This window comes from Halichondria panicea, chromosome 12, assembly GCF_963675165.1.
Source record: "Halichondria panicea chromosome 12, odHalPani1.1, whole genome shotgun sequence".
NCBI classification, from domain to species: domain Eukaryota; kingdom Metazoa; phylum Porifera; class Demospongiae; order Suberitida; family Halichondriidae; genus Halichondria; species Halichondria panicea.
Window position 1 is genome coordinate 3,824,835 of NC_087388.1, and position 25,960 is coordinate 3,850,794.

General features: G+C 39.7%; 1 protein-coding gene across 5 annotated transcripts in view; it reads right to left on the minus strand.

Moving 5' to 3' along the window:
- The window catches only part of LOC135344730 (uncharacterized), a 46,643-nt gene extending 27,842 nt beyond the window's left edge, over positions 1–18,801 (minus strand). Inside the window, exons 1-33 of one of the 5 annotated variants that reach the window (XM_064541987.1) lie at positions 18,050–18,801; positions 16,679–16,788; positions 16,219–16,249; positions 16,017–16,099; positions 15,836–15,950; positions 15,314–15,495; positions 13,591–13,690; positions 10,371–10,456; positions 10,091–10,196; positions 9,892–9,999; positions 9,707–9,783; positions 9,458–9,568; positions 9,127–9,256; positions 8,928–9,005; positions 8,705–8,860; positions 8,579–8,653; positions 8,448–8,525; positions 8,265–8,292; positions 8,032–8,061; positions 7,841–7,990; positions 7,661–7,786; positions 7,482–7,607; positions 7,298–7,423; positions 2,734–2,859; positions 2,550–2,675; positions 2,371–2,496; positions 2,187–2,312; positions 1,997–2,128; positions 1,807–1,944; positions 1,561–1,752; positions 1,342–1,464; positions 968–1,087; positions 478–631 (exon numbers count right to left, since the gene is read on the minus strand). In XM_064541987.1, coding sequence (XP_064398057.1) covers positions 478–631; positions 968–1,087; positions 1,342–1,464; positions 1,561–1,752; positions 1,807–1,944; positions 1,997–2,128; positions 2,187–2,312; positions 2,371–2,496; positions 2,550–2,675; positions 2,734–2,859; positions 7,298–7,423; positions 7,482–7,607; positions 7,661–7,786; positions 7,841–7,990; positions 8,032–8,061; positions 8,265–8,292; positions 8,448–8,525; positions 8,579–8,653; positions 8,705–8,860; positions 8,928–9,005; positions 9,127–9,256; positions 9,458–9,568; positions 9,707–9,783; positions 9,892–9,999; positions 10,091–10,196; positions 10,371–10,456; positions 13,591–13,690; positions 15,314–15,495; positions 15,836–15,950; positions 16,017–16,099; positions 16,219–16,249; positions 16,679–16,788; positions 18,050–18,145 — 3,671 coding nt within the window. In that variant the 5' untranslated portion in view covers positions 18,146–18,801. Of the gene's footprint in view, positions 1–477; positions 632–967; positions 1,088–1,341; positions 1,753–1,806; positions 1,945–1,996; positions 2,129–2,186; positions 2,313–2,370; positions 2,497–2,549; positions 2,676–2,733; positions 2,860–7,297; positions 7,424–7,481; positions 7,608–7,660; positions 7,787–7,840; positions 7,991–8,031; positions 8,062–8,264; positions 8,293–8,447; positions 8,526–8,578; positions 8,654–8,704; positions 8,861–8,927; positions 9,006–9,126; positions 9,257–9,457; positions 9,569–9,706; positions 9,784–9,891; positions 10,000–10,090; positions 10,197–10,370; positions 10,457–13,590; positions 13,691–15,313; positions 15,496–15,835; positions 15,951–16,016; positions 16,100–16,218; positions 16,250–16,678; positions 16,789–18,049 lie in introns of all 5 variants that reach the window. The other 4 variants (XM_064541986.1, XM_064541984.1, XM_064541983.1 and 1 more) reach the window with 4 other exon arrangements.
- Positions 18,802–25,960: the final 7,159 nt, after the last annotated feature.

The following is a 25,960-nucleotide window of genomic DNA, read 5'->3' on the forward strand; positions in this document are numbered from 1 at the left end:
TTTGGAGCTCACTTTCTCATCACTTTGCATATAGTAGCTCTAAAAGATTAATAGCCTATGTCTAAGTGTATCTGGTGTCTCCTCAAGACTGCACAGTTTGCTATAATACTACAAACTCTTTACTGACATTTTGAGTGCACACACCCCTTTTTGCTCATTACACGCCCCTTTTTAGCAACTCGCCTCATCCAACAGAAGTGCTGGGTGTTGCCTATCCCTTTCTTTCGTGTATCTATGGATGAACAGAGTGCATGTAGTATAAAACTGGGGTAACTAATCTCGCACACAGTCAAGGCCATGTATATTCTTAGATTGCAGTTCTGTATGCACTGCACTGTGCTTTGCAGCTCACGTGGAAGTTTGGGAAAAATAATGGTAAAATTGAGTAAGTGCAACGTATGGAAAAACTATCCCTACGTACGGAGACACAAGTGTTAGTGCAATATTGCGGCTATTATACATGTATCTGAAACTCACAAGATATTGGGATTTGATTGTCCATGCAGAGTGCATACAAATTTTTTGTTTTGCTCGTTATTTGGACCAGTTCCTTGCCACTCAACAAACACAGAGTCTCCAGTAATAGTGATTCCATTGTGAATGAGGTGGAGCCAACAGTCACTTATTGAATCTGTCGAAATTAGATAGAGTCCAGGGTTTAATTTAGTTGGGCCCTCTTGGGATTTGACTTTTACAACACAAAGCATCTCCTGAGAATGCACTAGGGGCGACCCAAACAGCCTAGAAAACAAAATGTTCTGTGACAGCATGCCCTTAAGGATAAATAGCTGTGTGCACAATACGTATACAATCGAAGAATTGCCTGAAACTGCACGAAGTGCGATCTCAGACAGCCTAAATACCTAATTATTTTAGCGGGTATTATTTCTGTAAAATCGTATAGTTACTCGTTGAACACACCACCTCACTTTTAGTTTTGTATTAATTACCTATAGCTTACACTTACCTAATCTAAAAGTCCTGCTGAAATCCATGATGATATCAGCAGGGCCTTTACTGCTCACAGTGAATGTGAACTTTTTTCTTTGTAATGACCCTAGACTCCCAACATATATACCAGATGTACCTGTTGTATAGCAGTGTAAATATACAACGTTAGCTACAGTATGTAAAAAAAAAACCTATAAAAAAGACACAAGTATGAAACACAGTTTAGCCGGCTTGGTCTCATGCATAATTATAATCATGCAGATATTAAGCTGCTATACCAACTCTGATGACATGCAGTATCATACTTGCGTGCATGGTCTTTTCTGCCGACTATAGCCTATGCAGCACCAATAAAAAGTACATGCAGCTACATGTACATCAACAACTCACAATCAGACGACCTTCTCTCAATCTGATAGGTTGCACTAAGGAAAGATGTTCTCATGCTAAACTCGAATTCATACCTATTCCCAATCACCCTTGGAGTATTATTTCTGAAACGAAAGGAGAAGTCTGCGAAAAAAGTATAATTAAGGAACTTGACTATAGACATGTAAGAGACAATCATATACATATACGTACACATTTCACTGCGTGTGAATGACATACCATCATCATCGATTACTGTAAGAGTGGTTCTATTACTAGAGAATCCGATGGCAGGATCAATCGAGAGAGCAAATATTGAGAACATTTCATCATCTTCATCAATGAGATCTTGTGTTACATCGACACAAGTACACCTTCTCTGAGTACCAATCATAGACTGGAAATTGACCATACTCGAAAGAATATCAAAATCTGAACAAGAACGTATTAGCTAGTATTAATTTCATGAGTTTTATAGAAATGCACCATCAGACTCTTCAGTAACCAAGACCACATCAAAGACAAGAGGAGAATCTTCCACAACGCGACAAATCTGGAGAGCAAGGTCTCGATCACCAATCCCCTCCGTAGTTGAGTACTCAGAGTGCTCAAAGCTGACAATCACTTCAAAACAAAATTTGATTTTAAATAGAGCATCTAGCTATAAGATAATTACCTTGACAAGAGAAGCCATCTCCAATATAAGGTGGATTGCACATGCAGGTGAAACCAGAGGGCAACGCACTTACAGTGGCACAGACAGCATTCACATCACATGGACGAGGATGACATAGATTCGTACCAGGATCTGTAAATTTAAAAGGAGAAAACTTGGGTGCCCATTAAACAATCATCAAACCACTAACCTTCACAACTAATTCCATTGGCCTCAAATGGAGGAATGCATACGCATGTGAAACTATCCGTTGTCACGCTATCCCTAACACAGGCTGCGTTGGTGTCACATGGACTAGACGAGCATGGATCTGGGACTGTGTTAGAGAGAGAGAAATTGATTGTGTCTTACCTACGTATATTCAAACCACCAACCTTCGCAACTAAATCCGTTGGCCTCAAATGGAGGAATACATGTGCATGTGAAACTGTCCGTTGTTAAACTATCCCTAACACAGGCTGCATTGACTTCACATGGACTAGACGAGCATGGATCTGGGACTGTGTGAGGGAGAGAGCAATTAACGACTGTTACTAAAATTAAAACCATCTACCTTCACAACTAATTCCATCGGCCTCAAATGGAGGAATGCATGTGCATGTGAAACTATCCGTTGTCACGCTATCCCTAACACAGGCTGCGTTTGTGTCACATGGACTAGACAAGCATGGATCTGGGACTGTGTTAGAGAGAGAGAAATTGATTGTGTCTTACCTACGAATATTCAAACCACCAACCTTCGCAACTAAATCCGTTGGCCTCAAATGGAGGAACGCATGTGCATGTGAAACTATCCGTCATCACACTATCACTAACACAGGCTGCGTTGACTTCACATGGACTAGATGAGCATGGATCTGGGACTGTGTGAGGGAGAGAGTTACAGTCTATGTAACTTGAATATCCTGGTACAATAGTTAGTATCCACCTGTGACTCGTCCTGGACATGCAGCAGGTTCTGCAACAAAAAAATGTGATGAATTAATCCAAGAAGAGAAGACGACTTATTAAATTTGACAGGATTTTTTGAGGATTTTAGAGACTATACGTACATACATCTTTTTGGACTAAGCGCTGATGAAAAAGGCAATGTTTTAAAAGGAGAAAAAACTAAATTAGCCGTGGCACTCCTTTTGCAAGCCTGGGTGAGGTTAAACCATGACTCAGCTACATTTAGGGAGCTTTTATCAATATTGGTTAAACAGAATAAGGGAGAGGTTGCAAGAAATGTCTGTGAGTACTTGGAACGGAAACACTTGACAAGTGAACAAAACTATCGGAAAATTCAAGTGAAACTAATGAGGCTAGTAAACAAAACTGCTCATCAAGGTAAAAAATTGCTGTCTATGATTCAAAAGAATAGTCTCTTTAAGTCAATCATAGTATCACTAGTGATTGCCATTATTACAATGTTTGCTTACAACATCACTTCTTCCCAAACTGAACGAAACACTCTTCCTCGGATCTCTATACCACTGGGTCCCCCTCCATTGATCATGACCAATTTCCATCAACACAAGATCAAGACTGAGGACGTATGGTACTCAACACCAGTTTACACTCATGATCGTGGCTACAAAATCTGTCTTGGTGTCTACGCCAATGGACAAGCGCAATATGCAGGAACACATGTCAGTGGTCTTGTCTATTTCATGAAGGGAGAATTTGACGATGAATTAAAGTGGCCATTTCGTGGGATCATATATTTCAGAGTGCTGGACAAACTCAAAGACATAATTTCGTACATATATGTCGAATATAACAGCAAGGGAGAAGGAGAACGAGTTACAGGTGATGCCGAGTATTCAAAAGCAGGAAGAGGAAGTTTGAAATTTATTTCCCACAATGAACTAGAACATAAATTCTTATATCATGATACCCTTGTGTTTCAAATCTACTTAGTAAAACTTTTATAAAAATAAATGTTTAAGATATCCAGTGCACCACTCACTGCATGAAATCAATGGTAATTACGCATACTTATAGTTACATGAGTCTGTTTGTGGAATTCATAAATCTAGATCCACTAAAACAGTGAAGCAAACAAAATCACTTGCTACTAAAAAGCAAAAAAGGAACTTGCTGAATATACTGTTCTAACTGTAATAAGAAACATTATGTTTCAGCCTGCAAACTTGAAGTGGTCAGTTCCAATGTTGTCCACAAGATAGTCATTGTACTCTCCCTCAATGAGCCCTTTCCCTTGGTGGCCAGCGTTCATGGCAGTCCAACAAAACTGGTCATGTTGTGGCTCTCTCTCCATGAAAGACCATAATGGACGACGAATCACTGGGACAGGCTCCTTATTGGGGAGGATTATAATTTTGCGTGTGGTGTCGATCTCAACTCCTTTACGGAAGAACTGACCTGTGCATGGGGGATCATGTATTATAAATTACAGCGGTTTTCTATAGGGGTATATAACTACGAGTACAGTGCAACATGGCAATTATTGCACTGGATGTGACATAATCCCGAGGGCCACATATTGTACGAGGGCGCCAATAACTAACTTTTTGCCCAATGATATCTGATTTCCCATTTTCATTTGGTGAACAAACGCTTGTTAAACAATTAAGGCCCAAGCCACGCTGCTATCAATGCCAAGGTTTTGTTTGTAATAAAATAATAGACATGAATTCAAGCGAAATTCCATAGTGAATTCCATAGTTTTGCTTCCCATTGGTCTGAGCCTATAAAAGGGACTGTTAAAGTTATTGAGTGGAACGTTGGGCATAAGTCAAAAAGCAGATTTTGTTCACTGCAATTACACAGTGCAACATGACATACAATCTATTATGGTAGTGATGCAACATGCCATATATACACAGAGCACTGGATTGCTTTGATCAGCATGCAGCCAACTCATGGGTAACAAATATATATACCGTACAACAGCGGGTTATTTTCGTATGGTGGGAATGATCGTATTTTTGTTTTTCGCTCATTAAATTATTCTTCTACAATAGGTTCAACGTCACTATCCTGATTCTTGAGCTACAAATTTAGAATACGTAACAATTAATTAATGGGCAGAAAATATGTACCAGCGAAAATTACCTGCTATACGGTAAGTTCATGCACTCCTGACCATATCAATGGCATACCCCAACTCTTGCAGCTGATATATGGGCTACGACAGGGCTTAGTACATGGGGATTTGAAGCATAATAATTAATGTAATTTCAACAGGACGACATTTAAGGGCAACCTCGATGAAATCCATGGCTGTACTGTGTACTAGTTATATTGTGTAATGAATGTGCAATTATTATGTTATGCCTCTGACAGTCTTGGGCAAAGTTTAAATAATTATGGCCTCACCTATAATAATAATATGCCAGTACCGGGAGGTGGATTACCTGGAACAGAGCACATTTATGCAATCTAGAAGAGAAGTTGATGTGCCCAAAATTTTCATTTGTGGCTATCTTCAATCCTCTCAATTCAACACACACGTTTTTCCTCTTTTATTCAGTAAACTATATATAGGCCAAAGAGTAGGAGGTGGTTAGTATACCAACTACCACCAACCAGTGTGCACACCCCTTCTTAATTCTGTACATGCATGCATGCATGGCTAACCGATTAATCCATGAAAATCCTGTGTGTGATTATGATATAAGGTGTTATGCCAAAACAAATCCAAGTGCTCATTCATGAAGTGAACAGTGAAGTTGACACCGACATCCTCTATAATGATGAGAACAGACGGGTACACACCATGAGGAATAGGTGATGAGCGATCCGAAATATAAACTTGACCTTTCTTGAATCGAATTTTCCCAATATTTTCTGGAGATACTTTAACTTTGTTGAACTCGATACGATGTTGTCGAGCAGTAAAGGAGACTGCGACCTGATTGGCTCTTTCAGCATTTTTAGCAATAATTCCCAGCGCTCCTATCCAAGTGACCCCGTCTTTTTTTGAGTCAGGTGAGAACAGAGCATTCATCACTAGTTTGCTATTGCTTATGAGGTTGTAGCTAAATCCTTGCTCGCCCATAATCGAGAAACATAACAGCTTCTTACTTGGGAGGACCACGCTGAAGTGAGAGTCGGCACCCATAGTCATTCCTGAATTCAAAACAAATTATAATGCTACATAATTTATATGGCTCTAGTAAATAAATTACCATACAGACCTGAGTTTTCGCTTTTACATTGAAAAAGGGAGAACAACCCATCTAATATAATTTAAGTGACAACTCGGTCTGGGAACGAGGCTAAATGTTAAGCGTGAAAGCTTATTAATTTAATGCGATTATGGAATAGATCTACGTTACATTATTATTATTATAGCGGGTTAGTGCAAGTTTCATTAGCCTACATTGAGCTGTACCAAATTTTAGAGAAATACAAAATTTTTAACTGGGTAGTTTTTACAAAAATTACACCAACAAAATTTACCCGCTACACTGGTTATGGGACAATGAACTCCTAGCTAGCGAGGGCAACCTTTGATCGTTCTTCTTTTGTAGCTTTTAAATGAGAACACACAAACACACATTGCATTCATTCATAGACAGACATAAAACATACCCGAGCAAATGAAGCCATCTCCAACAAAGCCGGGATTGCAGGAGCAATTAAACTCAGGTGAAGTTAGACCAGTTATTGTGCACTCGGCATTTACATCACAAGGACCAGAATTACAAGGATTGGGATCTGTGAAAGAGAGCACATGCACTTAGTCATTATTCATTACATCACTTAATGCATTGCAACTCGTTCATTACTACATCAACCAACAAACAGAGTCCGCGTTTAGAATGCAATGTTAATTAAGTGAGCCTCATCGCGTTTTAACTATTACGAATTGCATGCAAAATCTCTTTCGATATAGCATTGTCAAAGACATGCTCAGCGAAATTCATCATTGGTTTTTAGCAACACGCGCCCACACAATTGAACGTTGACTCTACTTCTTCTTCTTTGTCTTTGTTGCCTTCAGTTTTGGAGAGTAGCCCGATAGAAAAAATCCCATGTGGTGTATGAAGGAGCTTTAATCTATTGATATACATGACATGTAGCAGGTCAGAGCGCAGATTATGAGCAAGAGCCACTCTTGCGCACAGGCATCAGGTAGCCAGTCCAGGCCAAGCAGTAGGGCGCAGAGGGTGGTATGGGTGGAGGCATCTGTTGAGCTAGGAGTGAGATATACGTGGAGTTTAATCAGTTTAGCTTGGTGGAGCTCTACTAGACTATCTGTCAGTATCAGCTCTTGGTATCAGCATAGTCACGATCCATGATCCAATAACATCTAGTTAGTCTCTATTAAACAATCATCAAACCACCAACCTTCACAACTAATTCCATTGGCCTCAAATGGAGGAATGCATATGCATGTGAAACTATCCGTTGTCACGCTATCCCTAACACAGGCTGCGTTGGTGTCACATGGACTAGACGAGCATGGATCTGGGACTGTGTTAGAGAGAGAGAAATTGATTGTGTCTTACCTACGTATATTCAAACCACCAACCTTCGCAACTAATTCCGTTGGCCTCAAATGGAGGAATACATGTGCATGTGAAACTGTCCGTTGTTAAACTATCCCTAACACAGGCTGCATTGACTTCACATGGACTAGACGAGCATGGATCTGGGACTGTGTGAGGGAGAGAGCAATTAACGACTATTACTAAAAGTAAAACCATCTACCTTCACAACTAATTCCATCGGCCTCAAATGAAGGAATGCATGCGCATGTGAAACTATCCGTTGTCACGCTATCCCTAACACAGGCTGCGTTGGTGTCACATGGACTAGACGAGCATGGATCTGGGACTGTGTTAGAGAGAGAGAAATTGATTGTGTCTTACCTATATTCAAACCACCAACCTTCACAATTAGTTCCATTGGCCTCAAATGGAGGAATGCATGTGCATGTGAAACTATCCGTCATCACACTATCTCTAACACAGGCTGCGTTGACTTCACATGGACTAGATGAGCATGGATCTGGGACTGTGTGAGGGAGAGAGTTACAGTCTATGTAACTTGAATATCCTGGTACAATAGTTAGTACCCACCTGTGATTCGTCCTGGACATGCAGCAGGTTCTGAAACAAAAAATGTGTTGATTTGCATAAGGATCGAAGAATTGTGTATAGGTACATTATTTCCTAACGTTTTACAATCTTAGAACTGTTTCATTATCGATAACAAGCCAATAATTATAACAAAATTATGCTTCAGTTTCAGATTGCTGCTCGCTCTATATAGCCAATGCATGAATTGACAGTCTGAATCACATTTAGCTTACCTGCAGATGGACAACTTTCTAAGTCGTCCTGCATGAAGGAAAAATGCGTTTGATATTTAAAGTTATTTTCTCAATGAATACAGTCATGCAGACTATACAAAAATATGGTTATCATAATTACAGACCGATCCCGATCAGTTCATTAACCATTTACGCTAGCTGTTGATAATTACATCTACTTACATAGCATACGCTGGCGCAGGATGGGCAGATGTATGAGCCTTGGTAGCGAATGCCATTCACAGTTGTGTCCACAATAATCTAACAGAAGGTTTTAATGCATCATACAATATTCGTACAAATAGTCACCATACCTCTTCCCCTGCACAAGAGCACAGAAAAGACACGCCCTCGAGAATGATCTCAACTCCAGAAGAGGTACAATTATACTGCATGCAATACAAATGTGTTTTTAATTATGACTATTAATTATATCTTACCCGATAACACCCAGCAGCAGTAGTGTACCTTCCTTCAGTGCCAATACTGTTCGTTCTAGTCCAGTCTCTTCCCAACTGGAAGCAGCGAGAGCCTACTCCGTACAATTGACCACCATTGTTCACTGATGGGCTGTTGGAGGCCTCAGAGCATCTTGTCTAGTCAATTAGCAAGCATAAATGTATATATTGTACTTGCATTATACTGTACAATTCAATCACTTACTGAAGGTATGGCATCCTCAAATGGGCAGTAATCTGCAGTCTCAGTTCGACCACCATAACTTGCACTTGTATCAAAAAACTGTTGAAAGTACACAAGTATATACGCAAGTTGAAGTGTGTATTGACTTCTTATTTGCTAAGCATGCATATCAATACATGAAACTGTAAAAAGCAGTGGACACTGACGCCAGACAGCTAACCTGATATAGAGATGTAGGTGGAGGATCGACGTCACTCTCAAGATTGCAGTGAGAAATGAACTCGTGATCCATTGTGCATCCTCTAGTATCGTCATCAACATCAACACAATACGGCGATATGCTCCTTCCACTGTAGTATGCAAGTTATAAAGTGAGCACTTTTCAGTATCAGAACGCTAATACGAACCCCATTAAATCATTAGGTTAACTTGTTGCATAATCAAATGAGTGGCTTTGGCAATTCTCACCACAAAAGCCTCAAATTATTATCTGCACAATTATAATCTTTTCTACTTATAAATACAACTCAAAATACACATGAAGAACACACCTTTCTTGCTGCTGAGTAATATACTCCCTACAGCTGCCGTGAGGAATTGTACAGCCAGAGTTGAGACCCCAAGCAAAGGCATCAGCCACCTCGTAATTGGGAATATACCACCTATTGGAAGAAACACAGTCACTAAATACTCACAACAAACATATACATAACAAATTTCACTTGCAATTCTATGCAATTTTATGTGACATACCAGCTGCCAAATTATAATTATAATTATAGGCATCAAGTCTTTCTTACCCAGTATCCTGAAAGAGCCCAAGAGTGATCCTTGAGAAAGGACAGGTGAACAGTGTGACCCCTGTCATTCCTTCATTCTAGAAGAAAATTCACACAATCATCCTTTCATTAAAGCAAGAAATATTTGAAAGTATCGACTAGCAAAGGATGGCTTTATACAAGTATGGAAACAGAACTGGGCTAACCCCCATAATCCTCTGCTCCCAGTGAGAACCAGCTGTTCCTTCTCCGCCCTGGTTCTCTAATTCAACACCAATGATGTTAGAACAGTTGTAGTGCAGTCGAGCTTGCTCCTACATTGAATATGTTTCATAATTATGAGCACCAATTGATTGAGTTTAATTCGCAAAACTAATACAATGCAACAACAAATTTAATACCCACCACAACATTAGGAGTGACCAAGAGTGTCACTTCATGATTGACGAGGCCATCTCTGGTGGACCAGTCGGTGTACGTCTCTGTCCGTACTGTGTTGGTACTTGGGACACTGGGGTGGATAAACAAACAACAAGTTCATATTCAGGCTACGTGTAAGAAACTTCAGTACATGCACAACACATTATTGGGTAAAAAAATTGATACAGATAGTACAGATTGACAAAATATGGATTATCCACTTGCAGGATCATTTCCACAGTCAAAACACCTGTATAAATTTCACCTTGGGGGAGAACCATCCTGGCCTCTTGCAGTCCTGGGATTGCCATTTTCATCACGAAACCATTGAAACAGACTAGAACTAAATCCCTGTCGTGAAAAAACAGTAATTATATCTGGGAAAAGTTTATGATCCCACGGGGGAAGCACAGAAACAAGAAAGAGGGAGAGTTGTACAATAATCTGTCACAGCGTCATTCACATGCACATAATTATCTACCACAAGCCATTTAACAATAATCGTGACATATACACAGACACGTTTTTACCACATGGTTTTCTCTATGACATGCATGTAGTATATGATCAGTTACACAAACAATTGTCATTTAAGCCAAGCAAACAATGAGAATATGGATTTCGTTTGAGGTGGGGCTAACGGTGTAAGTGGCAACTAAAGTTCTCAATGTTCTAATGTTCTAAGAATAGGGGGAACAAAGTAGGCAAAAAGTATGCGGTAATGGTATATGATCTATTGTGCCCATTACTGCAGCGAAATTCCTATGCTGTACCGCAACTGATAGTCTTTGCAGTAGGTGTGCTTGGTGAATATCCAGTGACTCGATCATGCATAGACTTAGGCCCAAGAACACCTGTAGTTTCAATAAGAACACTTGTAGTTTCAATATCTATGGAGTGAAACAGTGCAGAGAACCGACGCTGGTGCAGCTATAAACCTCGGTGGTAGCACACAGGGAGTATATATAGGATGGGGCAAAAGTGCATGGTGTCCAGCCATGATTTGGAAGTATGGGAAGCTGCTGGTGTGGGATGCACTGTGCCTGGCAACAGTGATGCTATTTGGACGCTTTCCATCCCACCGCTGTAAGCCTGATGGTTCAAGGCATGCTAGTACATTTGCAGTGGTGAACATTTACAACATTTTTATTGCAGGTATGTACGTATTATAAAATGGTGCTGTTTGTGTGGTTGTTAGGTCCATGGTATATAGGCCCTATACTAATAGTAGTCAGTGCATAAATAGCACACCCGAGAAGAGACCTGCATGCTGAATAGAAAAGGAGCTTTGTATATAATTATCACTACTGCATTGGACTGGTATTACGCATAAACTATAACTAGATCTAAAAATATGAAACTGACTTTAGCTTTATGCTCACCATAAAAGATAAGGGTTAGACACTCTTCGTTGCTTCAAAATGGATTATTTAATCTGTGAATAGTCTGAAACAGGTCCTATGGCAAGCTGGATACTCACTTTAGGAGCCATGATCACAATTAAATTAATTGATTAGCTATACAAAAATTGTGTATTTGCATGGTGGCAATGAAAAGCGGAGTTCCAGAGTCATTATGTAACATAATTTTAAAATCAAATAGTAACAGAGAAAAATATATAGGTGGATGAAAAAATTAGGGAACAAATTTCCCTATTTTTTGAATTCACCGCATCAAAATCACACGGACAGAATCTTCTCATACACGTTAAATATTGATGAGCAAAATCCGTCAAGGGCCTACAGTACCGGTGTCAGAGGAATGAATGACTCCCCGGTGGGAGTGACCCCCGGTCATTCCTGCCTAAGGTGTGGGGGACTCCCCCAGGAGTGAATGACTCCCTACGTGCATGCTTGTTTGTTCCGGCCAATGTGACCTGTTTCTATCTAATAAACAATTTAGTATATAGAATAAAGAGCCAGGATAAAGAGCAAGGTTAATAGCAAGGTAGTAGAAGTAGTAGACAGCTTGTGACAGCTGGAATGTAGACCTATGCATGTGAACGAAGAGCAAGGTTGCAAGGTTAATATGGGAAAGAACTGGAGCCAAGTGCTGAGCTTCAAATCGCCCAAATGTACAACTGTACAATGGGTTGTTACTGTCTGTGGCCTCTATTCAGCAGCAGAACATGCAGTGGCAGCAACAACTGTGGTTTATTTGCTATTGCCGCTGCAGTGGAGTAGGAACAGTAAAAGGTTGGAGGGGCCACTTGGGTAGTGCTTCGCACCACCCAAGTGGAGCTCCCTGCGCTGGAAATTTTAAGACAGGAAGCTACACCCTCATTATGACATCATAATTAGCTGTGGCCTAGCTACAAGCTTATTATACCTCTGAACAAAAACTAAAGTCTATAATAATATACAGCAGAATTGCTAAAACACGTTACTGTAAAACAAGAGTATAATTATTATCATTTAGAAGCGTCCAAAAAAAAGTGGTTCTTCATTTTCTGCTTACAACGTGCTTTATCCTTGTCAATTGGTTGGTTAAAACACCTATCCAACTCAGGAAGGGTGGGCTGATTCAATGTTGGGGGGGGGGGGCACTGGCCCCCCCTGTTCCTACTCCACTGCGCTGCATACCACAAATTGCAAGGAGAGAATTTGGATCACATCATCCTAAATGCAAAATGAGGCACCACCTTGTACGTTGTTTTGAAATGAGAAACTGAAAAAGATTTTCAAAGTCAAAAGAACTGCAAGAGACCAGAGATATTTTCCAGCATTGTGATTACTATAATTATACTGCCCTTGTCTCCACCGATGAAATGATACAGTGTGATACGTGCAATCATTATAATATCTCCACTCAGTGGAGGTCTATAGCTAGTTGTAGATCTAAGTAGAATTTTTAGGCTTTCGTTATCTTCCACTGTTGTTTTTGTTTTTCATGCATTGTAATAATTATTGTGATGGATGTTGTTGCTTCAAAATTATTTTGCTGACTAAGTGAAGTAACGACAGTTAAGGAACAAAAAAACTATCACTTGCAAATTGTAACAGGCGATAACAGTGATAAACTTGATTGTAAATAGACTAGTATAGTCACTGCATGGGCAGCAGTCTTTTGAGGATGTACTTAGCCCTCGATCCGCTGAAATCTAAATTTGTGGGGGAGTCATTTTTTCCAGGGGGGAGTCATTCGTGACTAGGAGTCAGTGACCGGGGGAGTCATTTATTCCTAGGCGTGAGTGACCGGGGGTCACTGGTGACTAGGTAGGAGTGACCGGGAGTCATTATTTAGGGGAGTCACTCACGCCTATGACACCGGGTCAATAGAATTAAATATTTACCATCACGTGAAAAACAACAACGCCTGTTACTGAAACTTTGCCTGTGCATACCTGTATACCCCAATACGTAAAAATAGTCAACAGGAAGTACGCCATCACATAAGGGTTGTATCTACTATCTATATGATGCACGTGCACATAACACAGCATTAAAGTGTATGAAAGGGACATTGGAAGTCTAAAAACAACTTACTATTGCATGCATAACTTCATGGATCCCCAGCGCAATGGCTCCGTCATCAGTGAGATTAGCGAACGGAGAAGGACAGAAGTTGATGTAACCAGCAATGGGTCTGCAAACAACTAATGAACAACTGAGAGAATCATAATCCATACGTTCTGCTATCCTATGCCAAGTGCATTCATGTTAAATGGCCAAATGCTTGATACAAAACGTATTCTTCATTGTGGTGAGACATCAAAGGATTGCACTATACTGTTGTAAATACAGTACATGCATGCCTGGGTAATATCAAGAGTATAATTATAATAGAGAGAATATCGAACCCATGACAGATACAGGAAGTCACCGGCATTACTCTCCGCATACATCTGATGCACAGCAGATGATGCATAGTATGCTTACATTCGATACTCTCTCTCTCTATAATAATATAATACTGTTGGTAACTAGTGTTCAAGCTGGCGCTGTGCTAATGCCTCTCGCCATGTTTTTGCTTTCGCTCAAAAGTATTAGAGTGTTATCTATAATGAATTTTATATTAAAGTTAGCTTATCTATATAAAGTCACTGAGAAGAAAAGACTTATTTACATGCATCTATTGTAAGTTATTATTTTTTGTATTATGTGGCTTACCAGGACATCAAGAAAGAAGAAAATTGATTCTTCCAGGATCTGTAGTTCAGTGTATATAATATCTAAGAAGAAAAGACCTGTGTACATGCATATTGTTATCTATATTGTTATATGGTAGTGTTTTGTGGCTTACCAGGCCCTCAAGACAAAGATGATTCTGCCAGGAGGATCTGGATCTGGATCTTGGATATTATTTTCTCACACATGGGGAATGAGCGCGCATGCGCATTACATCCACAGGAATAATTAAAGGGTGTGTCCAAAGAGATCAATTTTACAAATGGCTACTGTACTGCTAGCTAGCTGTTTTAACAGATATTTTCTGAGTATTGTAGCTAACAAAAAGCTAGCGCTTTAGTGCAAGGCTAACTCATATGTTGAATAGAAAGTTTGTGCGGACAGATGATGCTATGAAAGATTCTGAAGAGACTGCAACAGCCTTCAATGTGAGTCAAACTAGCCATAACTCGAGAAAGAAGCTTTAGTTTGCTAATCCACGAATCAAAATCCAAGAGAACGTGGCTAGAAGCCTATAGAAGCTGTTAGTTTTCGTCGCATTGTAACCGTTGAGCAGTTATAGCTGGAATACACACACACACACACAGACAGACACACACACAGTCAGCTTTACCGTATCCCTCGTGCGGCTACGCCTCGAGGCATAATAATCAATATCACCCAAGATGTGGTCAATATACAACCTGGATTACATTGATATTACCCAGGATGCAGACCAATTCAATTTCAACCTTTCAATTTCAATTCAATTTCAACCTAAAGCACCACCCACCATTGCTTTTATAACAAACTGGAGTGCATTGATATGTGGCGAATCTCAATGCAGTCAAGTAGAATCCTGCAATCTGATTGGTCCATTAGTGTTGCACAATCAGCAATAAGTAGGTTATTACGTCATGCTCTCATGCTGTACTGCTAATACGACTCTTTCCCTCGGGCTCGAGTTGTATAGCGATAGCTGTACACCCCTCTTGCAAAAGTACACAACAGTTTTAGCTGAACAGGCACATGCACATGCAGTATTCTATATCTAGCAAAGAGTACATTACTAAGGCACCTATAACTATGACGCGAAACTGACCTATCCAACTCATTCTCAAGTTCACAGCAGCTAGCGAATGCCAGCAGTCCTCCCTCAACCTCAGTGTCAGTACAGACAGCAGACACATAAATGATAAGGTCAGTGTCGGGCACACCCGCACCATCCACAGTACCAGGCCTGGTGTCACAGGAGTTATCATCATCATTGCACTCAACACACCTCTGCATAAAGTAGATGGAATAATTATGAGAAAATGGTCAAATTTGAAGGTAATTTTTGTTGGTGTTTGTTGGTGTATGAACTAAATGGTGTCGTTGCGAATTTAGAGTGAATTCTCTAAATTTGTACCATATGGAAACAGGAGCTGACGAACATAACCTGCTATACAGTACCTGCTATAGCTACTTTTCCCCTGGTTATTAATAATTATAAGAAAATAATGCCCTGCACTAAAGTCGAGATATAGCCGATTTAAAAGACTTCACCATCGTACACTCACTAACTGTTAACTGTTGAAAGAAAACGTCCACTTACACACATGTACTGCATGAACATACGTACCTTCAGGTGCTCCTCTGGGATTTGTGTCAGACCACACATTGGTGGGTTCAAACACTGTGAGACACACTCTCGTGGGTTAGCAACAGGCAATAAATATTGCTGATCAACACAACCTCTGCCAGTAAATACAAGGCAAGATTATGACACTGACAGTATCAATAATACTCTCACCAACACTTACCGCTCAAGCAGAATGGGACTGGTGGCTCTGATAACAGAGAGAGCAGATTTAAAGAAATTATCCAAACCAGGAATCACGACATTCTGTGCAAACCGAATAGACTATAAGTGCATGCACGGCCTGAAAATGATGTATGTCGTGCATGCATGACTTCTAAACAATTAGTTAAAACTCTCCTATAGTCTAGTTTTCTTGTACGCACCTGTAGACGTCCTCGTTGAGTCGAGTCCAACCTTGCAGAATACAAAATTAATATACAAGTAAAAAGAGATAAGTGCATTTCAGATTTTAACTAGAGGACTGGTGCAGGTTGGTACATACCAGGATATGAAATGTGTGGTCCACGTGTATTTTAACACAAGAAACTTAATCGAGAGAGTGGTCAATCACACGGGGAAAAATACCTCGGTGCATGTTTATTTTGTACTGTTATCGCTAAGAGAAATACATTGGTTTGTGAGAAAAGACCAATGAAGTGTATAATATAGCTAGAGCTAAAAACGAAGTCTGGCTTCAGTTGAGAAACGAAGTGTTGGAGCTACTCAATATAAGTGCCAAATTGGAACCGGAAAAAGAATGCAGCCAAGCATACAGCTAGCACAAATACAGCCATGCATGGAGCATGCTGCAGCAGTTAGCTTGCTTGGCATATACCAACTCACATTGTATTGATACTGTTATCATAGTGGAAGTGAGTCCTGAGTGGCTCATGTGTTTCTCTTTTTTCCCGACCGTCACTGCTGTTTGTGTTTTGGACAACATTGGCTATTATCTACAAACAATAAAATGTAGCGATCACATAATTATTAACATTAATTTTTAATGAGGGTTTCTCATCTCATTCTGAGCCCATACAACTGCACCGTTGTTACTACGAATACTTACGACCTTCTTACCATGAAAGGTATACAGTTACTCTGTTTATAATGATAATTGTGAGATAATTGTCATAAGGATCAGTGACTCAAAATAGCAACGCAACTATATATCAACACAGTGAGAAAGAATGTCCAAAACAACAATAAATGATATATATACATGTATATGTATTCATAGGAATATTTACCTGTGTATGCAAGAAGACCATGAAGGCCACCACGCAATTTTCAATTGGTTGCCTATATACAACAGTTGTTTAGCAACAAATTGCTTTACAATCTGTGTTTTACAATCTGTTGCCTGAGACCTGTTGCCTGAATTGATCCATGGGCAACAGATTGCCTGAAAGTTAATTTTGTCTCCATTCTTTACTCTATTTTGACGATGTCACCTAGTTTCGTAACTAGATCTAGTACGTAATAGAACAGAGCTAATAGCAAACAGCCAACTTTTATCTACCGTGTTTGGATACAAGGTCAGGGTAACAAGTGTTGTATGCAACGAGTTGATTGCTGGTTGCTTACAACAATAGGCATGAAATTGCCTTAAAGTTTCCTATTGCATGTATGGTGGTGGCCTTAACTATTACATTGTAAACAACTTCCAGTTACATTGTGTGCAGCATTCGCACTGTGCATATGTACTTTTTAAGGTGCATGCAGTGCTTGCGAGAATGTGTGAGTATAGTTGTACTTATTAAACGGTTTTCTGTTAACGTCTATAGATGTTTGGCTATTTTATTTACATATCTATACACTATACTCTACACAGTGCTCCAACTTGCATTTTTTTAGGTTAGTACCTCAAGATCTAACAGGCCAAAAATTACACAGCGTAAAATAAATTTTAGTCGAAGAACTTGTTCAGAAACAGCTTACTTCCAGAATAATTGATGTTACATGCATTTCTTTTACGATCACCCCCGTTTTCATCTAAATGATTTCCCATTTCATTCTCAACTATCTTACATTTAAGTACAACTGTATACCTACCTACCAACTAATTTGCAGTAATCTAGATCTAGTCTCTAGATGACTGTACTGTGTATAACCACGTACTGCATAGTTATTACAACAAACCTCAAGAGAACACACTTTAATTACTATTTTGCTCAATATTGTTATACACTTTAAGTTAATGCTGTAAGACCTGACCTGAGATGGTTGATGAATACATGAGGTTGCAGATGTTACCGAGGATTCCATCACGCAGAGAGCAATGCAGGCACACATTAGTGACAGCCAGTCCATGATGAATCAGTCCAGTTAAATTTTCTATTTTTTTGTCACATACAGCAGCTTATATAAGTGCATGCTCATGCAGGTATACATGCAGGAAGCACCTAAAATGAAGTCCAAACTATAATAATTTTTAAGTATAAGCATAGCAACAAAAGAGTGGAAAAATATGCAAGCACCATGCATGCATGCATGCAGTATTAATTTTAGTATATCATATGACTAGCTAGCTATAATTATATAAGGGTCAGTTTTAACGTGTGCAAGAGGACGATGAAAATAATGCACGAGGTTACGTAACCCACGAGCGTATATGCCATAATTATATGGGGCTTAAAAGTGTGATGTACATGGAGGGGGAGGGTGGCACATGCATGTACACATTTATTTTCCAAACTATACGGACACAGTCATGCACTTGTCCCATAGATAAAATTTTACATGACTGTCTTAACAAACAGTGGAAAGGATCACTTATAGGTATTAGGATAAAATCTACAGTGTAACTATATTGAGGAGTCCTCCAGTATAACTTGAGAAAGGTTATCATTGGTTTTAGCCAAGTTAGAGGACTCCTCAGTAAAATTAAAAGTGTACTCTCTGAATAGTAGACATGTAGAGTATATATAGGTAAAAGTCCTCTGTCCTCCTTTGCATGGAGAGTGCCCTATACTTTGGAGTTTTCGTCAAAAAAAGACAAAACTATGATTCAGAGGGTATATTGAAAGTGTGAGTTGTAGCATGATCATACTGAGCAAATGCAGGAAGCAACTGCTAATAATAGGCCAGAATACTCTCCCTCCTCCCCCCACAATTAAGAAGAAACAGTATCATTATGCAATGGGGCTATAAAGCCCTCAATTTTTTTGTACTAAAGAAATCATCTGCTTATAGTATGGCTGCATGCATGTTAGGTATTCGGCAATAAAATTATATGTACATGTATGCATGCTTCGCAGCTACCAAACAGAAACCTACAATGTGAGTTGGCAACGACACTCCTTATATTGGAATGCAATACCATCTTTTTGAGTCATTGTATCGATAGGCTGCATGAAGACGGACCTTTGAAGTGCATGCCTGCTGTAACTGCTCAACCGTTGAAATTTGAGTAAAATAATTATAAAGTAAATAACAGCTTCTCTCTATAGAAGCGTTTTCTTAGATCTTGATATGAATATTACACAACACCTTAATACGAGGATAATTTTCTGGATCCACCCTGTATACAAAGGGCTACAAGAAAATTATGGATGGGAAATTGGTAATGGCACTCCAATTTCTGTCCAATGAAGGAGAAAATGACAACTCTCTGTCCTAGCCGTTCACCGGCAGGGTCATAGTCGAGCTACTCAACCACTGGCAGAAGAAAAACAATCACAAACGAACTTTCACATTTCCCGCAGACGATGAAACGAGTTAGAGAATAGTGGGTTAATTCGTGACAAAGAGATGTGACGTAGATTTAGGCGTTACCTGGGCTGAGCGTGATTTGGGGGTTCTAAAAGATGTGTCACTCAGAATTTTTTCTAGCACTGTAATGTACTTGTCAAAGTAATGCCCCACCTCCCCCCTACTGGGGATAAGTGGGGATTAGACTTGAAGTTGCTCCCCTACCTAGGGGAATTAGACAGATCACCTGATGCATGCATTGGGTCAAAGGTCAATTAAAGATCACATGATGTCTGCCACACTCTTCCTTCCAACACATGCTGAATACAGTGGAGCAAAATTTACAGTTCCTTAATCCTGAGCAATCTCTGCCTTCTTGACTTATAGCTGTCAATATTTATATAGTAATTCTGATACTTTAAATAATCTGTTTATCTTCTCGCTAGAAACCACAAAGAAATAGCTATAGTGTGATACAGGTCTAATCCCCACATCACCCCCATGTTGTACTAGGGGTTGCAAGGGGATTAGACCAAATTAATAACATGCCCAAAGGTAGGGGTATTAGATCAGGTGATTGGTCTAATCCCCACCTATCCCCCGGTATGGGGGGGGGTGGGGCATTAGATTGACAAGTGCATAAATACATCAACTAATTATAGTGCTACCTCGAGGCAAGTGGCGGCTCTAGGTGCTCGGATTGGTCAGTTACCAAGCAGGAAGTCACGTTACTTTCCGGATGCAAAGTAGCTCGAGTCTACAGCTAGTAGAGCTTGAGACGAGATACCAGTTCTTTGATGAGTTTGAGGCCATGCCTATTTAACTGTTCCAAATTCGCTGTTTTGCTAAGAATCACCCTAATTAACCATTCAGATTTCTAGATCTATAATCTTTTACTCCAAATACTGAAGCACCATTTCCAGATTCTATTTGTGCTATAATTACGAACGTGCGCTTAATTGCTAATGCCTCTCCCCATGTTTTTGCTTTCGCTCAAGTGTTACAGAAGAGGTAAATAATTTGCAATGTGCTTTAATTGTTTCACAAGAAAGCCTGATTGTATCAATATAAAGTTGGAGACAGACCTTTGAAGTGTATGCATGGTTATAATACCTGCTGTAACTGCTCAACCGTTGAAATTTGATTATAAAGTAAATAACAGCTTCTATATAGCTTCTATAGCCGCGTTTTATTAGATCTTAATATAAATATTGCACAACACCTTAATACGAGGATAATTTCCTGGATCCACCCTGTATACCTCGAACAAGGGCTAAAGAAAATTATGGATGGGAAATTGGTAATGGCACTCCAATTTCTGTCCAATGAAGGGAGAGAATGACATCCCTGTCCTAGCCGTTCACTGGCAGGGTCACAGTCGAGCTACTCAACCACCGGCAGAACAAGAACAATCACAAACGAACTTTCACATTTCCCGCAGACAATGAAACGAGTCAGAGAATAGTGCGTTAATTCGTGACAGAGAGATGTGACGCACATTTCCAAAGTTTATCTAATTTCACCATAGATGGCTCATCCTTCAAAATGTCAGTATTTGCGATGGGAGGGGGGTAGTTCAATGGGCTCGCTCTCAAATTTCAGTGAGAATACTCTATTGGAAGAGAGATCATCAGAGCGACCCTCACCTTGATTCGACAAATTGCCAAAATTATTTCTTCAACAAATTTATTCACACCCACATAGAATGAATGATTTCATGATACTATTGCATATCATACCAGAAGAAAACTGTGGATAGGCTTGATTCCCGACTAGCAATGCGCATGCGCATTTAAGGGACACACCCATTTTTTTAATTATTAAAATGAAAGTTGCCAAACCGGATAATGGAGGTTCTAACTGTAGTGCTTTATGGGAGAAATCTCTACGTGGCGTCTTTTAGAAAAAGTACAATATGCCAGTTTGTAAAAGTATTCATCACAAGTAAGAGGTCATGATTTAGGTGGTATCATGCAATATACTCAATGAATGTTGTTGACTTGATCGAATCCAGGCCACTTATAATAGCAAACATTAATCCTTGATTCGTATGGCGCTCCATTTACAAATTAATAATTTGTTTCATTAATTATTCAATCGCGAAAAATATTATCAATGGTGAAAAATATTGACAAGGATGTGTGTAATTGTCAATAATTGGGTTGCCTATTGTCAATAATTATCCGTCACGTTTGGCTTATGGTCAATAATTAATCGTCATGTTTGTCAATGATTGTTGAATTTATTGTCGTCTTTTTTGTCAATCATTGTTCGAATTATTGACAATAATTATCATCAAGTGTTACCAAATATTATTCAATGTCCCTGCTCCTTTCTAGAATCTAGGTCACAATTCACACTAGCTTGCGCATGCGCATAAACTAGACAAGAGCTGCGGCATCTCTTTCATTGTTCCTGGGCTGATTAACATGACAGTTGAGCAGGAAGTTCAGGTATAAAATGTATAATTATGTGACAACATTAATTTAATTAGCCCAGGAAATATTCGGTAACACTTGATGATAATTATTGGCAATAATTCGTTGACAAAAATGATGAATAATTGACACAAAAAAATTTATTGACAACAATCATTGACCAACATGACGATTAATTATTGACAATAAGTTGATAGTTATAATTATATTGACAATCACACACATCCTTGTCAATATGATATTTCACCAATGACAATATTTGAAACAAATGGAGCGCCATAGATTCGAGGATATTATTATATGCTGCGCAAAGAGCATTTAAAGAAACTTTCCTAGCTAAAGGCTATGCCGAACAGAATTTACTGTACAACTGTGTACGTGTCGCACATGATCAAAGATGAAAACTGGCCTCTGAATACTATAGCCTAGTTATCCAGCCTGATTCGAGGCTACTCTGGAATTGAACCTCTCTACAGTAGGGGTGTGGTGGTCATTTGAATTGAACTTCTATCCTCGCAAATAAAATCACTCGAAATGTTAGTTTGAGCAATCCGCGAAATATCAGCACCTCAAAATAAAGCACTATACGGTCCTCGTGTTTCTGCTCATGTGCTCAGAGGTTGAGGTCTGACTAGCCTCGATCCCAGGCTGAGTTTTCGCTTTTATAACGGTTAGGCGAACAACTAGGCCTAGTACTAGTTGTCTGCACATGCGTCAATCGTTCGTCAGATTCTGACGAATGGATATTCTCGTTCACTTTCGTGACATTTATATTCGTGTACTATCGTGTACTAGAAGTCAGTTCCCGTTTTATCATTATTGGAATCGATTGGAATGGCTCTTAGCTGAAGCTTCTCTCTTCTCTGAAGCTTGGAAAACATTATTCTGAAGACTGAACAACAAGGGAAGAGGTATAAAGCTTTGTCAAGCTTCAGATATTTTTGTGTGGGGCCCTATGCTATCAAGTCTTAATCTTGTTCATGTTTGGCAAGATCTAGGTAGACTATAGTTTCATCATTAATATGGTGGATCAAGTGAAGAGTGTTCGCTAGAGAACTTGGTGCTGCCATCATCAGCTCGTCGACAATGACACTATAACCTATTTAATGCGAGAAATTTAATATGTATAGATCTACACGTATTTAGAATGTCTACTTCTCTGCAGGAACAATTGTTAATATCCAGCTATTCCAACAGTGCTCCTCTTGGCTATACTAACGGACGAGACTGGACAGTTTGAGGTAAGGGTTTGACCGTCTTTGGTTTCTTTTAATATTGTCCTATACTCACAGGATGGAGTATGACCTGCTCGTTCGAGTATTGTGGGTAGCTCAGAGGCATCAAAAGAATCTACGTTTTCTCAAGCAAAATTTAACTGAGTTACGAGTTGGGGCCTAGAATCAGAGAAGTCTAGCAGCGTGCTAAATCTTTTTGAAACGTAATTTGAAGGCATTCAATCATCCTGAAGTTGCCCTGAGTCACTATAATTGTGCTGCAGCACAACTGGCAACTCCCCAGGCCCTTGTGAAACAGCTCCCTATGTGCATCTTTTGTGTACTCACTCTGTGCATTTTCTGTGTACAAATTTCGATTATGAAATATTTTGCCGACCACAAATACAATGAAAATTTGACACATGCGCAGACAACTAGTACCAGGCCTAGTTGTTCGCCTAACCGTTATAAAAGCAAAAACTCGGCCTGTGATCGAGGCTAAGGTCTGACATGCGTGTATGAATCACTACAAATGCAATGCATTGACCTGAGACGTTATCACGTAACCACATATAGATGACATAAATGCAATGAACTGCATGGTTAGTGATTCGTACGCATGTCAGACTTCCTCTGATGCATGCTATGGAGATTTTAATTGAGGCACATTAACATGGCTATATAGGAATGCCCACACGCTGTTTATTGGCCCTTTTTTATACAGAGGTGTTCAGGTAGGTTGAGGGAATGCTCAACATATTCCCTCAACCTAAAGCAACCTCTCAGGAACGGCCACCTCTCTACTCCACTCCGTACAACAACTGAGTAGCTTTCTAGTCTCAATCGGCTGAAACCTAGCTGTGACTTGTCCCTACAGCCGTTCAATACTTGTATGAGCTAGAGAAGCAGTTAGCAAAGCTCCAAGATTAGGAATTGACTCAAAGAGCACGTACATGTGATTGGCAATCGAAACCTCTCAACGAAGACCACCTCTCTATAACAGCCAAATGGCTGTTTCCCAGTGGTGTGTTTGTTTTATGAAGGTTCCATGCACTGTTAATAAGAGTAACCCAACGTATTTAACACAAAATTAATAATGATATCATTGCACGCAGGCAGGAGTCATGCAACGATTATTTGACACTATATAGTTTCCCTCGATCCCTCCCTGCATGCTCTTTGACTGTCCGGCTTACTTCTTGGAACTTATAATTTATGCATTTCTCAACTGACAAACTAAAAATTAATGGGTGGTTCATATAATAATTGCGCATGTAAATTATACCCACTTACAGTATAATTATTTATATACTGAGTTCCTCTAGACACCCTGATCTATAGGGATGCAAGTCTTGGGGGATTCCCAGGGAAAGTACCTGGGATTACTCACGGTCATGCAGCCACAATTATGAAAGCATAGTAAATTAGGGGAAGGCACTATCTACTATAAGGGCACTATCTACTATACAGAGGTTTTCAGTATGTTTCAATCTAGACCGAGTCCTTGGCCGTTTTATAGTAGGTGGTTGCTCTTTTAATGGAGGTTCCACAGTAGTACCAACTCAAGTATATCAGGAGCACATGTGCTCCTGACATGCATCTTGTTAACCCCATTTACTCTAACCCAGCTAGTGCATGGTGGATCTAGAAATTAAGGATAATGAGTCCGTAGGGCGAAACACGTTTGCAACTATAGAAACAAGTTTAGAAGCTGCCACTGCTTTTAGCTAGCTTCTATTCCGACATTCTATATACATGCATGCAGGTATCGACATTACTACGTAAGTAGAATAGGTGAATCATAGCATGATTGTAAATTGCTAAAAATCAATTCTAACACCAAAAGGGGGGTTTCTTTGCTCCCTTAGATCTCCCCTGGATCTGCCACTGTAATAATTAAACCCTCTATTTTAACTGAGCATGCACCATGCACGTTATGCTATAATTATATTATGTGCTATAGTGAGACACTCAGGCTACAACAAGTTTCAGCACGGGTTGCCGGTATGCATATATTATAATTATATGCAGCTAATGTAGAATGTCAGTGATTTGTTATGTTAGCATACAAACACATGTAGAATTATTCTAGGCAACTTATGTGCCCTCATTAGACTCGCAAGCCACTCCCTTTTCTCTGATTGGACGGGGGCGGGAGAAAAGGGACTGGTGACTCTGGGCTACAGCTTCTGTCTCTACCAGAATTTGGGTAGAGATTAAGATTATTCATTGATTTTTCCACGTGATCCAAAAATTGCGTGAGGTTAAGTAGAATTGCGTAGCCTGCAAAAGTGATCGCAGGCTTCTTAGCTACAGTTTGAGAGTGGATGCTAGTGCTAGAAAAGAGAAGATGATGGAGTAATAACGACATCAGGCATTAAGCTAGGATATAGTCATCTAAGACACCAGCAGAGATTAGCTGTGTTTTAGTTTTACGTGATGAGAACTGTAGATGGAGAACTGGCAGCCGAAAGTCAGTGTGTTATTGGTTGCCTAAAGCTTTTAATAACCTGTACAATACAAGACAGATAATGGCAGAGGGCAGCAGTACATTGAATTGAGAGTAGTCAGACTTGTACAAGCTGTCTTAAATTGCTGCCACTCCTCGGTTCAAAGAAAGACTGCCAAGATTTCTACGTTTATCAGCTGTTCCATGCTAATCCACAAGTTGTGGCACAACAGACACTGGTACAAGGATCTATAATATCAAAAGGCTGGCTAGATAGATCTGTATACTTGTCTTCTGAGCTTTTGACGCATCTGGATAATTTGCACGTGACATT